The sequence below is a fragment of the Rattus norvegicus genome, chromosome 7 (genome assembly GCF_021556685.1).
Source record: "Rattus norvegicus strain SHRSP/BbbUtx chromosome 7, alternate assembly SHRSP_T2T, whole genome shotgun sequence".
NCBI lineage: Eukaryota > Metazoa > Chordata > Mammalia > Rodentia > Muridae > Rattus > Rattus norvegicus.
The window spans coordinates 117,600,259-117,614,108 of record NC_141540.1 but is presented as its reverse complement, the minus strand read 5'-3'; the positions used below and the strand labels follow the sequence as shown (position 1 = coordinate 117,614,108).

General features: G+C 47.1%; 2 protein-coding genes across 9 annotated transcripts in view; one reads left to right on the top strand and one right to left on the bottom strand.

The window, feature by feature from the left end:
* Oplah (5-oxoprolinase (ATP-hydrolysing)) overlaps positions 1-13,850 on the top strand; it is a 40,316-nt gene that overhangs the window by 669 nt on the left and 25,797 nt on the right. The window lies entirely within an intron of this gene.
* Positions 513-3,254, bottom strand: Exosc4 (exosome component 4). Its single transcript, NM_001134860.1, has 3 exons — positions 3,046-3,254; positions 1,302-1,508; positions 513-1,202 (listed from the first exon to the last, which is right to left on the bottom strand). Exons 1-3 carry the CDS (start codon positions 3,214-3,216, stop codon positions 843-845), a joined length of 738 nt encoding a protein of 245 aa, NP_001128332.1. The 5' UTR covers positions 3,217-3,254; the 3' UTR covers positions 513-842.

Sequence of the window (13,850 nt, the reverse complement as noted above, 5' to 3'; positions counted from 1 at the left end):
ACTAATTTTGCTGTTATGTCATAGTGTAAATATCGGATTTGCAGGATATCGGATAGGAGACCTCAAAGGGGTTGTGACCCACAAGTTGAGAACCATTGCATTAGTCTAACCTTACATCTCTTGATGAGCACACATAGCCACCTCAGCCTTGCACTCATGTCTCTGAAGAGTTGTGTAAGCAAGGCACATTCCTTAGTCTGAGGGCATGAGTGAGGAACACAAGTGATGGGAGAAAGCGGACTCCATTTTGAGCCTGCTTGTCCCTTGTTTGAACTGCGATTAATAGAAATATCATAAACAATCCAGGAAGAAACTGCCCTGGGCTAGAGCCAATCAGAGAAATAGAGGGAAAGTGTCTAAAATTCCAAAGGTTACAGATAAATTGCTCATCATTGACCAATCCTTGTGCACCAAGATACCCCTTGCCAAATAAGGCAACTGACAGGCTGGAGACCCCCTCCCTGCTCAACCCTTGCTAAGTAAGGCAATCGCTATGCTGGAGACCCCCGTTCCCTGCTCAAACTAGTATAAAAACCTTGCCTAAATGAGGTTCAAGGTCTCAGCACAAATCTGATGCTTGGAGGATTCTGAGGGTCCAAGCTTAAGTGTGAATAAAGGCTTTGCTTTTGCATACAAATCCAGACCCCTGGTGGTCTTTGTGGACCCTGATATCTGGGCAGGCACAGCATGAGCACTCTTGCTCTTCCTAGCACAAGTGTTCTCTCCACTTAGGGACTGCAGTACAAACTGCTATGTAGGGCCCTGAGCTGCTTTGAAGTGCTGTACATTACAGTGTGTTCAGGAGAGGAACAGGCCTTTATTCTGGATATGGGGGGTTGGCCTCAGTCCCCCAGTAAGATAGAGGCCTCCTGCACATGCTGCCGGACAACACGATCCAGCAGAGTGTGCACATCCCGGGCTGCCTGGGCAGCAGCCTCGAGCACCTGCTCCAAGTGGTCTTCATGCAACCTCGAATCCATCTCAAGCAGTGCAATCTGGCCAGAGGCTGGCAGCAGGGCCAGGGCTAGCTGGGGCCCGCCAGCTGCTTCCTCCACGTGACTGAGGTCCGCTAGTGCTGTGCCATCCACAAAACCAGCCGAACATGCACACACAAAGTCCCGCATGGGTATCCCAGCATCCATCACTGCTAGCGTGGCTGCATTCACACATGCTGCATAGGTCCCACCGTCTGCTTGTAGCACCTGCAGGGGGCATCAGGACATCAGACATCTCATCCTCCAGCATCTCAGGCAGACCTCATCCCCTTAAGCCCCGCCCCGGGGGAGTGGTTTGAGGCTCACCTGCACATAAATGTCTATCTGAGAACGTGGGTGCAGCTGTGTGAGGATAGCTGCCTCGAAGGTCTGGCGTAGCTGCAGCCCCATCTCACAAGACTTCCGGTCTCCATGAGGCCTTCGCTTGCGCTCACCTGTGCTGAAGGTTGCTGAACTGTACTGACAGTTCACTAGAGCCCGGTCAGGCAGAGCCCGTGACCGGGAGCCCCGGATCTGGAGGAAAAAAGAAGGAATGAGCCAGGGCCGCCTACCTCCTGGGTCACACTCGATGGCTCAGCCTTCCTCCTCTTCTTTCTAAAGTGCTTCAGAAAGCAGCAGCTACTTTGGTTCCAAACCATGGCAGGCGGTTTAGGGCTACACTTCGGTCTAAGCCGCACCACTGTCACCTTCCGCAAAAAAAAACCCTTTGTTCTTTAGTTGCTCCATTTCTTCCTAAATCATTCCCATCGTGGTCACCATGTTTACAAACATGTGATTTGACTGTGTCACCCACACACTAATATTTTACTTACCTTCCAGAAGCTTCTCATTACATGTAAAAGAAAATCTCAATTTCCCCGACCTTCAAAGCCCTGGGTCCTCATCTCCTTGGTTAACCCCTCAACTTTATTTGATCTACTGTCCCTCGGTCTACCAGTAGTCTGGCCTAATGTGTTCTAGACCTGACCTGGCTTCCACCTAGAAAGCTGAGCAAATTGCTAGCAAACCTTAAAATGTGGGCTCATTGGTTAAGAGCACTGACTGCTCTTCCAGAGGTCCTGAGTTCAAATCCCAGCGACCACATGGTGGCTCACAACCATCTGTAATGGGATCTGATGCCATTCTGGTGTGTCTAAAAGACAGTGACAGTGTACTTATATATAATAAACAAATAACAAACAAACAAAAAAACCCTTAAAATGTGCATGTTTGCCGGCCTTGCTACACCACTGAGACAAAGCAGCAAAGGCAGGCAATTTATAATGTCTCTGTCTTGGGAGTTTACATTCCAGTAGAGAGACAAGAGACATGGAAGACTGAGGAAAATCGATGTAGCAGGGGCAGAAATAGCCTGGGAGGCCTTTTCCGGACAAGATGTCAAAACACTGGACTGAAAGAACAGGGACTGAGTGTAGCTTTGCCAGGATGTATGAGGCACCTCAGAGATGAAGAGGGCAGCCCAGGAGAAAAGAGGCCCACTGAGACGGAGGAGTTAAGCAGTAAGACTCATGTCCACTCCCACGATGTGCAGCCATGAGCCCCCAGTCCCTGCATGAGACAATCATAGTAGTTGTGGACAATCTGAAGCAGCCCCATATCCCACCCGTGGGATTAAAACAAAAACATAATCACATAACATAACTGGGTTCTTAAAGAAACCAATATTCTCAGTTCATCATGGGACCTAATACTTATACAAATTTGAGGGCCATGTTAGGGATGCAATTCCCCGAGAGGACTCAGAACTCGGGGTATAATTATATTCATGGCTTAGTGGATGTAACACAAAGGAAGGATTGAAATGGAAGTTAACCAAGGGAAAGAGCTCGTGAGGTGAAATCAGAAGAAGCCAGGTCCTCGCAGATGCACGCACATCATTTCCCCTACAACACGGTGGGACAACGTGTGTTGAGATGCTTTCTGCCAGGGAGGACCCCAGAAATTCAAAGATGGGATTTTAGTATACTGCTGCATAGGTAGAGGAGTTAAGCTGTAAGGTCTACTTCCTCGTCGTGCGGCCACGAGCCCCCAATCCCTGCCGCTTACTCGCCTCGTGAGGCCCGTAGACCACCGCCAGTGCCTTGGTGTTGCCCTGCTCGATATAAGCCGAGCCATCGGCCTGCGCAAACACGCCCATCCGCGCCTGAATCTTGCGCAGCTCCCCCGCGCGGCGACCGTCTATCCGGTAACCCTGATCGGACAGGAGCTCCAGCCCGGCCATGTTGCGCAGTCCTCGCTCCGCCTCCGAGAGCACGACCCCTTAGATGACCTGGGCTTCCGCGACTACGACTTCCGCCGGTCCGTTTCCTTTTCAGTCTCGGAGAGCTATAACTTCCGGTAAACTAGTCCCTTTCCGGTGCAAGGCTCGTAGCTTCCCCGGCCTGCTGAATGTACGAGTCACGTCGTTCGGTTCCGGGAAATCAAAGGCCCGAGCCGAGCTGGTTTTTGCAGCTTCTCCTCGGTTGTTGAAGTAGGTACGCCTTGAAGACAAACTTCTCTTTCCGGACGTCCTCGGTTTGTCGGAGGCGCTGGTCCCAGCGGAGACTATTTTTTTTTGGCCCTTTAAAAAACTGTATATCTATTTTTATTGTACGAATGTATTGAACAAGCATACCTGCTTGTATGTCTTTTCGTCACGTGTGTGCTCAGTGCTGCGGAGGTTAGAAGGGGGCAGCCACTGTGAGTGCTGGAATCTGGTCCTTCTCTTTTTTTCGTCTTTCGTCCGTGTGGTTTTTACAGTGGTCAGTTTAGCCAAGCACAATTTTTTGTTCCACATACACGTGATTATTATCTTTGTGGCTCAGTATTAGTTTAGTTTTTCTTTTTTCTTTTTCATTTGCTTGGTTAAATCCATAAGTTTCCCTCCCTTACCTTGGCCAGTAAGTTTTCTCTATAGCCTGGATGCAAGCACAAAGCGCCTGCGGTTGTCTATATGCACCTGTATAGTAGGTTTTGGAGTTCTGATTATTTTTAAAGATTCGGTCACTTAGTATACATTTGGGAGTGTTTTCACTCAGAATATGAAATACATAGTCCTGAGATTTTGTTGTGTTTGTTGGTGATGGGCCCTTTTTTGCTGTTGTTTGGTTTGCTTGTTTTTGGAGACAGGGTTTCTTTTTGTAGCCTTTGTTGTCCTGGAACTCCTTCTGTAAACCATGCTGGCCTTGAGATCACAGATCTGCCTATCTCTGCCCAGAGTGCTGGGATCTGAGGCATGTGCGATATCACCTGGTTGCTGTTGCTTTTTGAAAATCTTGATATGTATTTCAGGTTGGCCTCAAACTAGCAATCTTCCTACCAGAGCCTCCCTAGTGCTCTTATAATGATTATAGGTGGGACCGTGACACCTAGCTTGGAGGTATATTTTTATTGTTTGCTTCATACCTGTGGGGTAGATAGAGCAGATTATAGTCCCACTGAGTCCTCTTTAACAACCCTGTGTATTGTAGGAGCAGATAATTAAGGAATGCTATTCATTGTGGAGGGCTTGTGAGTCTTGATTCTGAGTATGTTGTCTTATTTTCTCACCCAGAATAAATAATTTTGTGGTGGTTTGTTTGTGGTGTTTTTTTTTTTTTTTGTTTTTTTGTTTTTTTTTTCTTTTTTTCGGAGCTGGGGACCGAACCCAGGGCCTTGCGCTTCCTAGGCAAGCGCTCTACCACTGAGCTAAATCCCCAACCCTTGTGGTGTGTTTTAAAATAAGATCTTACTATGCAGCCTCAGTGTAGCGGGTCTTAGCTACTTTGTGGGTTCTTTTCCCAGTCGTTTATCCCTCCCGGTTTTACCTCCTGTCACTAGATAGGAGAGGAAGGGACAGGAAGGAGGAGGGTGTGGGAGATCTTTGAATCTAGTTTCTTCCTTTCAGTTTCTTCTTTGAGTACAACTACCAACAAGCAGCAGCCACCCCCGTCGATTGGAGCTTTCGCATTTTTATACTCTCTGAAAAGTTCCCAGAATTCCAAAGTCACACAATCACAGAAACTATCTGCAGCTGGCAAAACCACGCCTCCGCAGAGCACCAGGCAAATCACAGTCAGCTGCTGTGGACAGTCTGAAGCAGCCCCACATCCCACACCTGGGGTTAAAAAGAAAACAAACGCTTATATTTCTGTGTTTTTAAACCAACATTTCAGAATTCTCATTACACCCCAGCTGGCGTAGAACTCTCAGAGATTCTCCTGCGTCTGGGTGCTTAGTATTCCACTGACAGTTTAAAAAAAAAAGTTAGCTATTCGTGCTAGTGGTTGCAGGTGGAGGTCTGAAGGCACCTTGTCAGTCCTTTCACACCATCTTTATGTGGGTCCTGGAACTTAGGTTGCCAGGCTTGGCGGCTAGTGCCTTTACCAGCTTGATGATCTTGCTGACCTTCTGTTGTTGTCATTGATAAAAGATAACACAGATTCGCAGAGAGGACACTGAGACGGAATTGCTCTCCAATGAGCTTCATGAGGAGAGTTACAGCACCATTGTCACAGACGGCAGTGAGGAGGCCCCTATGGAGGAGACTATTCAGAAGCGTTGGCTCTGGAGAGATGAGTGTGACATAGAACATGACAGGTGTCCTGAAGGGAAGGGACATTCCGTTCTGAAGGATTAGGAGAGTTAGAACATCACACCAGCCAACTGAGGTGGCTCAAGCCTTTAATCCTAGCACTTGGAAAGTGGGAGCAGGCTGATCTCTGAGTTCAAGGCCAGCCTGCTCTACAGAGAGTTCCAGGACACCCAGGGCTATGCAGAGAAACATTGTCTCAAAACAAACAAACAAACAAATAAAAACACCAGGACCCATATGTGGAGAGAACTCCTCCTTCTCCTCTTCTTCCTCTTCATCATCATCATCATCATCACAGAAGTTGTGGTCTAATGATCTCTATGCCTACACTGTGGCAGGCACACCCCCATTTCCCCGGATAAATAAAATGTAAAAAGAAAAAAGTCTAGAAGTAACTCAAAGCTGTCTTATGTCTTGGAAGGACATAGCAGCTTTTTATCAACTCTCTGTCCCTAAAGACTCTAGGGAACTGGAGCATGTAGAGGGACTGTCACCTACCAGTTATGTTACTCCTGCATTTCTAGCTCGGTGTATTCCAGTCTCTCACCTCAGTCCAGTACAATAGAAAGGAAAAGAGGGATACCCTCATCCCTGCCCCAGCACCTCTCCCTGTGTTTGTTTCTTAGTGATCATTGTTCTTAGCAAGGAGCTCACCCTTTTCCCCTGCCACCCCTCCCCCACCACCCAGCCCATTTAGTGCATAAGAAAATGTATGTCTATCCAACGATAAGAGTTAAAGCAGTGAGCTTAGTGTATAGAATACCGAGAGGAGAGGATGGGTGGGTCCCAAGGATCTCAACACACACACGCGCACACACACACACACACACACACACACACACACCCAGTACGGGGGGTGCATAGATCCCCCCACAAGTCCATGAGAGGACTGTCAACATTTAACCTCAAGAAGCAGGTAGGCTGGACGTACTGTGTTGGGCTGGACAAATGGTCTACCACGAAGATCCCAATCCTAGCACTCTCAACATCCCCCCTCACAGAGGTGGTATTTTCATGACAGCTGGACACCAGTTAGTAAGAGAGCCAGGCCCTGCTGATGCAGCTTGGGTGAGCCATCCTCCGTGCTGGACCCTCAGCAGCTGCTTCAATGTGGAGCAGGTCTTTCTACCAGGGTAGCCTGAGCCCCTGCCATCCTTGTTAGGTTGGGGTTGTTTATCTTGAGTATTGCTTATTTTACGAAATTGCCTCAGGAAATCCGAAGGTCCTTCTACCACATTGTGTGGTGACAGCCTCAGCCATTTAGGATAGCCAGAATAAAGCTGGTCTTCAGCCTGAGGAAGGAAGTTGGTGGCCACTGCAGCCTCCAGCTCCACAGAGTCTTCACCATGCCTCCTAATAAAAGTGTCCTTGGGCTGGAGAGATGGCTCAGCAGTTAAGAGCACTGACTGCTCTTCCAGAGGTCCTGAGTTCAATTCCCAGCAACCATATGGTGGCTCACAACCGTCTGTAATGAGATCCGATGCCCTCTTCTGGTGTGTCTGAAGACAGCGACAGTGTACCCACATGCATGAAATAAATAAATAAATCTTAAAAAAAAAAAAAAAAAGAGTGTCCTTCCACCTTTTAGGAAGAAGGACTTCAACCTGGCAGCATCAGGTTCAAGGTCTGAGACCACTGCCTCTGACTCCTCTGGCCCATTCTCTAGTTGCAGAACCAGGACAGATCTCAGATTCAGGGACCTTATCAGTTTCCTTTGTTTTTGGTTTTTGATCAATTTCCTGACAAGATTTTGGGAGGACGGCTTTGATTGACTCAGTTTGAGAGGTTAGCACCCACCATGGCAGGAAGGAGTGATGGAGTTCACAGAGGCTGGGACTTTCCATGATTTGGTGGTCAAAAATCAGAAACAAAACTGCTTGAGCTCATTTGGCGTCTTCTTTTAACCCTCCCCACCCCCTCCTTTTCAGTGTGGAGGCCCAGCCCATGGGGCAGTGTACCCATTTCATGGTGAGTTGTCATTCCTCAGTAATCCCCTTCTGGAAATGGTCATCAGAGACACTCCTCAAAGTGTGCCTCTCTCGTGACTTAGATCCTTTTTCGTAAAGTTTTTTAAACAAATGTTATCTCTCTACCTCCCTCCCCCCGTGTGAGTGTGTGAGTATGTGTGTGAGTGTGACTGTGTGTGTCTGTGTGTGTCTGTCTGTGTGAGTGTGTGTGTCTGTGTGAGTGTGTGTGTGTCTGTGTGTGTGAGTGTGTGTCTGTGTGTGTGAGTGTGTGTGTGTCTGTGTGTGAGTGTGAGTGTGTGTGTGTGTCTGTGTGTCTGTGTGTCTGTGTGTGTGAGTGTGTGTGACTGTGTGTGTGAGTGTGTGTGTCTGTGTGTGTGAGTGTGTGTCTGTGTGTGAGTGTGTGTGTCTGTGTGTGAGTGTGAGTGTGTGTGTGTGTGTGTGTGTCTGTGTGTGTGTGTGGTGCATACCCTGGTGTCTGGGGTACTCATAAAGGCCAGACGAGGGTATTGGATTCCTTGGAGCTGGAGCTACGACAGTTATGGCCACCAAACATGAGCAGCAACACTTTTTTTTTAGTGTTTTTTTTTTTTAAAAAAAAGTATTTACTTATTTATGTGAGTATACTGCCGCTGTCTTCAGACACACCAGAAGAGGGCATCAGATCTCATTACAGATGGTTGTGAGCCACTATGTGAACCCAGGATCTCTGAGGCTCTTAACCACAGAGCCATCTCTCCAGCCCAGCAGCAATACTTTTAACTGTCATCTCTTTAGACCCTGAGCTAGGTGTTTGTTCTTTTCTTTTCTCTTTTCTTTTCTTTTCTTTTCTTTTCTTTTCTCTTCTTTTCTTTTCTTTTCTTTTCTTTTTGTGACAGGGTTTCTTCATGTAGCCCTGCGTGTCTTAGAACTTGCTCTGAAGACCAGGCTGGCCTCAAACTCACAGACCTACCTCCCAAGTGCCAGGACTAAAGAGGCCTGTGCCACCACTGCCCAGCTTCTTGGTTTTTCTTAATCCAACCAAATTGACTCTTAGAATTAGGCATTGTGGTGTAGGTGTATGTTTTAGCTAATTTACTGTGTTCTTCTATCTTTCCTACCTTTATTCCACAATCCCTTCCAAACCCCGCCCCCTCCAAAACTAGGTAGGAGAGAAAGAAGGTTAGAGGAGAAAGAGTGCATAGAGCTCTTTAAGCTATTGTTTGCTGATTAGTGGCACCTAGTTCCTAGGGCATCCAGCAACCAAGCAATAGCAAAACCAGCAAATGCACCAACGGGGACCGGCAGCAGCAGGAGGAGCAGCAAGCAGCAGCTGCCAGCCCCTTTCAGGGCTCTCACATTTATTCCCTCTCAAGAGTCCCCGGAATTCCAAACGTAAACTATCTGCAGCTGGCAAAAGTCACAACCCTCCTAGAGCACGAGACAATCATGGTGGCTGTGGACAATCTGAAGCAACCTCATATCCCACATGCGGGATTAAAACAAAAACATATTCCCACAACATAACCGAGTCCCTAAAGAAACCAATATTCTCAGTTCATCATGGGACCTAATACTTATACAAATTTGAGGGCCATGTTAGGGATGCAATTTCCTGAGAGGACTCAGAACTCGGGGTATAATTATATTCGTGGCTTAGAGGATGTAACACGAAGGAAGGACTGAAATGGAAGTCAGCCAAGGGGAAGAGTTCATGAGGTGAAATCAGAAGAAGCCAGGTCCTCGCAGATGCACACACGTCATTTCCCCTGCAACACGCTGGGACAGCGTGTGCTGAGATGCTGTCTGCCAGGGAGGCCGCGGAGACTCGGAGATGGGGTTCTAGTATACTGCTGTGTAGGCACGCTCTGCTGGGCAGACGCTCAAAATCCAACTCCCAGAAGGAAAGCTACTGTTTAGCATGGGATGTATTTGTTTGAACAGACAGTTGAGTCACAGCAAGCCATTCTCATCAGGGCATGATGGGCATCCCCCCAAGACCGCATGCCCAGACACCAGCAACTTTGCATTTTGAAGAGTAATCTTAGGCCCTCTCTCTGGGTCGGTTCCTTTTTTCACCAGACCCTCTAAAAGCAGGGTTACGAAGCTGTAGATCCAGAAGTAAGCAAATAAAGTGAGAAAACAGTCCGGCATGCAGTGAAATGTTTAAAGTTGCTAAATACTTTATTGTAAAAAGAAAACAAAACAGTCATCTAACTGCCTGATGTAATTAACTGTACCAAGTTCCCCTAGCTTTTTTTAGATGTGCCCAAACCCCAAAGATAATACTTTCATGATATCACCTTCTACATATATAAAGTAACTTTTCCTCACGCTGTAGCCCTGGTGACCTTAATATTCATTTTTTTGTTAATTTTGTACAGTTGATACAATGTATCATGATCATACACCCCATTAACCCTCATTTCTTCCCTACACACTAACACCCTTCTTCCCAGGTAGTTTATACTGTTTGTGGGCACGCGGGTTGTGTGTCATAGCTGTAAGTGCTGTGTGGTCATGACGCAACGGCCATGTCACATCCAGAGGACAGTGTTTCATTGTGCTCCTCCCATCCTTCAGCTCTTTTGTCTCTCCAGCCCCTCTCCACTGATGCTTCCTGGATCTTGGAGGACCCTATCTTGAAATTCTGATGATAACGGCCGAGGTGATAAGTGTGTGCCATTGTACCTAACTCCAGAATTTTTGAGATGGTTATGGGATTGGGCTGGCACAGGATTAAGAGCACTTGCTGATCTTGCAGTATTGATAAACTCATTAAAAGGACATTTTATTTTAAAGCAATTATTTGGTGTTTGTATTGCTGGGACCTGCTTGTCTTTAGGGTTGACCTGACTGGACTGACAGGAAGTGAAGAAACAGACTCAAACAGAAACGCTGGGACCGGGTAGGGCATGTACTCTGATGGGGCAAACCTCCATCAGACACTCAGGGCATTTAGTATATAAAGCCAAATGAAGGTTAGCCAATCTCTGTAGGGGAGCTCTGTAGGGGGAAGCAGTCTCAGGCTGCAGTCGTTGGAGGAAGACTCTGCACATGGACCAGGAAAGGCCTTGCTGTTTCCCATGGTCTGAGGTACTGGGGTCCTTGACATGGCTGGGCTTCACTCAGCAACACACGTTTACTCTGACTTCATCCATTCCCCATAACCTAGTTTGACAATTTGTGGTTTTAAAAAGACTCGGCAGCAGTAGAAGCTCCATGAGACAGGATCTTACCATAGAGTCCCAGATGGTCTGGAACTCTCTGTAGAGAGCAAACTGGCCTCAAACTCAGAGATCCATCTGCCTCTCCAGTGCTGAAATTACAGGCACGCACCATACCAGCCCACTGTTATTCCTTGCTTATTGTGTGTATATCTGGGTATGTGCACGTGAGTGTAGGTTACATGGGAGTCCAGAAAAGAGGCCATCAGACCCCTGGAGCTGGAGTCACAGATTGCTGAGAGTCACAGCAGCGAGGGTGCTGGGGACTAAACTTGGGAGAGCGACTTTCTGTGCAGGAGCAGGAGCTCTAATCCCCACGTCTCTTTAGGACCAGTCTAACGGCTCACTAAAGATAAAGCACATTTGTATGTTAGTTAGATGGATGTGCTTGCTTCTTTTAACATAAAGAGCTGCCCCATGACTCTGACACTACAGCGTGTAGTGCTTTTCAGAGTTGATTGATGTTTTGATTTTACAACTTACAATGCTGAGAATGCTACTTTGAATAAACATATAATAAAAAAATAACAGAACTATGTGTGGGGCCATTTCAGGAATTATTGAAAATGTTCCCCTCATCCCAGGCCTACATTCATTTAACAAACTTTTATGAAGCTCAAACCAGCAACTCAAACGGTTTAAACTTAAGCCTCCTGGGTGGGCAGGCAGGATGGAGTAGCAGGTATTTTACAGCAACTCTGGCAACCCCAGTCCAATTCCTGGGATCCATACTGAAGAGAGACAGGTGAGAGAGGTGACGACTGCAGCTTGTCCTTTAAGTGCCACACAGCCACCACACTCACACACACACGAAATGAATGAGCTCGTTGTGGGTGCTTGGGATCTCGGGGTGGGGGGGTGGGGGGGTGGGGGGAGGGAGCGAGATGGCTTATGGGAAATGTTTCTTCATTTCTCTTGTTGCCAGGAGTGATGACCTGAGTTCAATCCCTGTGACCTGGAGGGTAGAAGCCATGAGAGAACAGACTCCTGAAAGCCCTCTTCACATGCGCGCGTGCGCGCGCGTGTACACACACACACACACACACACACACACACACACACACACACACAGAGCAATCCTGGGTTGAGGAGATACTGGCTTAGGTATTAAGTACTTGTTGCAGGGGCAGGGCAGATCCCAAGAAATCTATAAGTGTTGGTTGAGTGTGGCAGCCTACCTGAAATCCTACCCTGGAGGAGACAAGGGACTCCTTAGAGCAGCCAGCAAGACTAGCTGTGTTGCTGAACTCTGGGTTTAATTGAGAGCCCCTATGAAGCTCTGCCCCCATAAATGAAGCAGAAGAGCAATCAGATGATTTCTGGGGCTGGAGAGATGGCTCAGCGGTTAAGAGCACTGACTGCCCTTCTAGGGGTCCTGAGTTCAAATCCCAGCAACCCCGTGGTGCTCACAGCCATCTGTAATGGGATCTGATGCCCTCTTCTGGTGTGTCTGAAGACAGCGACAGTACACTACTACTTTTATACATAAAATAAATAAAACTTAAAAAAAAAGATTTCTGACATTGACCTATGGTCTCCACACATATGTACAGACATGTAGACATGTGCACATGAACCCACAGAGATGCACACACACACAAATATACCACACGTAATTGAAATAGGAAAAAATAAATAAAATTAAACATCCTAACACAGTCCAAGCCAAAGATAGAGTAATCTGCGCTTCCAGGCCGAGGGATGGTGATAGCAAAATACTAAAATGCTTCTTTTCTGTAATTAGGTATTATATTCCTATAACTAAAGTCATAAAAACTAAAACTTTACAGTATGTTCCCAGAAAGAGTTTCAGGGAAGTTTGTGTCACAGTTAAACACTGCAATTTATAATATCCTCAGATCTAAGTTGTTGTATGTCCGGCAGTGTAGTGTGTGTGCACAAAAAGTGTGCATGGTTCTGTGTGTGTTGTGTGTGTGTGTGTTGTGTGTGTGTGTTTGTGTGTGTGTTGTGTGTGTGTGGTGTGTGTGTGGGGTGTGTGTGTATGTGTGTGGTGTGTGTGTACGCGCGTGCAGAAGCATGACAACAGTGAAGTTTGGGGCTGGAGAGGTAGCTCACTGGTAAAGAATACTTGTTCTTGGGTTGGGGATTTAGCTCAGTGGTAGAGCGCTTGCCTAGCAAGCGCAAGGCCCTGGGTTCGGTCCCCAGCTCCGAAAAAAAAAAAAAAAGAAAAGAAAAGAAAAGAAAAAAAAAAAGAATACTTGTTCTTGCAGAGGACCTGGGTTTGGATCCCAGAACCACATGGTGTCTCACAACCATCTTCGCCTTTAGCTCTAAGTAGTCCAACATCCTCCTCTGGCCTGCCTGGGAACTTGGCATCCACATGGTGCACATTTCATACTTGCCCAGAACATATATGCACATAAGATAAATGAATATTTAAGAAATGAATCTAAGAAAAAAGCGGGGGGGTTTAGATAAGTTGAGTCCAGATACAGCTCTTACAGATCAAATATGCTGTAAATTCCTAGGGGTTTGTGAACTTGGAACAAACCTGGTAATAGATTTCTTTCACGTATTGTACATACCAGTTAGGTGATTTAACGGCCTTCTCGGTTTCTCGTTCATGACTAATTCTCCATTCTTCTTGAATTACCGATACCCACTAGACAAGTCATCAGCTCTTCGAGTTCTAACAGGCCTCAGACAGAGGCAGCTGTGTTTCTAAGCGCTATTTCCACACCAGAACCGCCAGAGTAGCAGTTCCTCAATCAGTGACTGTTTCCTTGAACCCAAACTGAGTGCTGCCCATTTAACCTCCCAAAGCTGGACCCCATGCTCTGCCCAAGGTTCCCTGCCCAAGGAACAGAAGCTCAAGGCCATCGTTGGCTACTTAGTGAATTCAAATTCAGCACGGGCTATTTGAAACCTTGTCTCAAATTTTCTTGTCCGGCCCAGGGAGTGACACTATTAGAAGGTGTGGCCCTGTTGGAGTGGGTGTGTCTCTTTGGGCGTGGGCTTTAAGACCCTCACTTAGCTGCGGGGAAGCCAGCATTCTGCTAGCAACCCTCAGATGAAGATGTAGAGCTCTCAGCTCCTCCTGCACCATGCCTGCCTGGATGCTGCCATGTTCCCACCTTAATGATAATGACTGAACCTCTGAACCAGTGAGCCA

Coding starts and splice junctions, on each gene's coding strand:
- Exosc4 (NM_001134860.1), bottom strand. CDS start 3,216: ATGGCCGGGCTGGAGCTCCTGTCCGATCAGGGTTACCGGATAGACGGT. Junction 1,509..3,045: donor TGGTCTACGGGCCTCACGAG/GCGAGTAAGCGG, acceptor TTTTTCCTCCAG/ATCCGGGGCTCCCGGTCACG. Junction 1,203..1,301: donor AGATAGACATTTATGTGCAG/GTGAGCCTCAAA, acceptor TGCCCCCTGCAG/GTGCTACAAGCAGACGGTGG.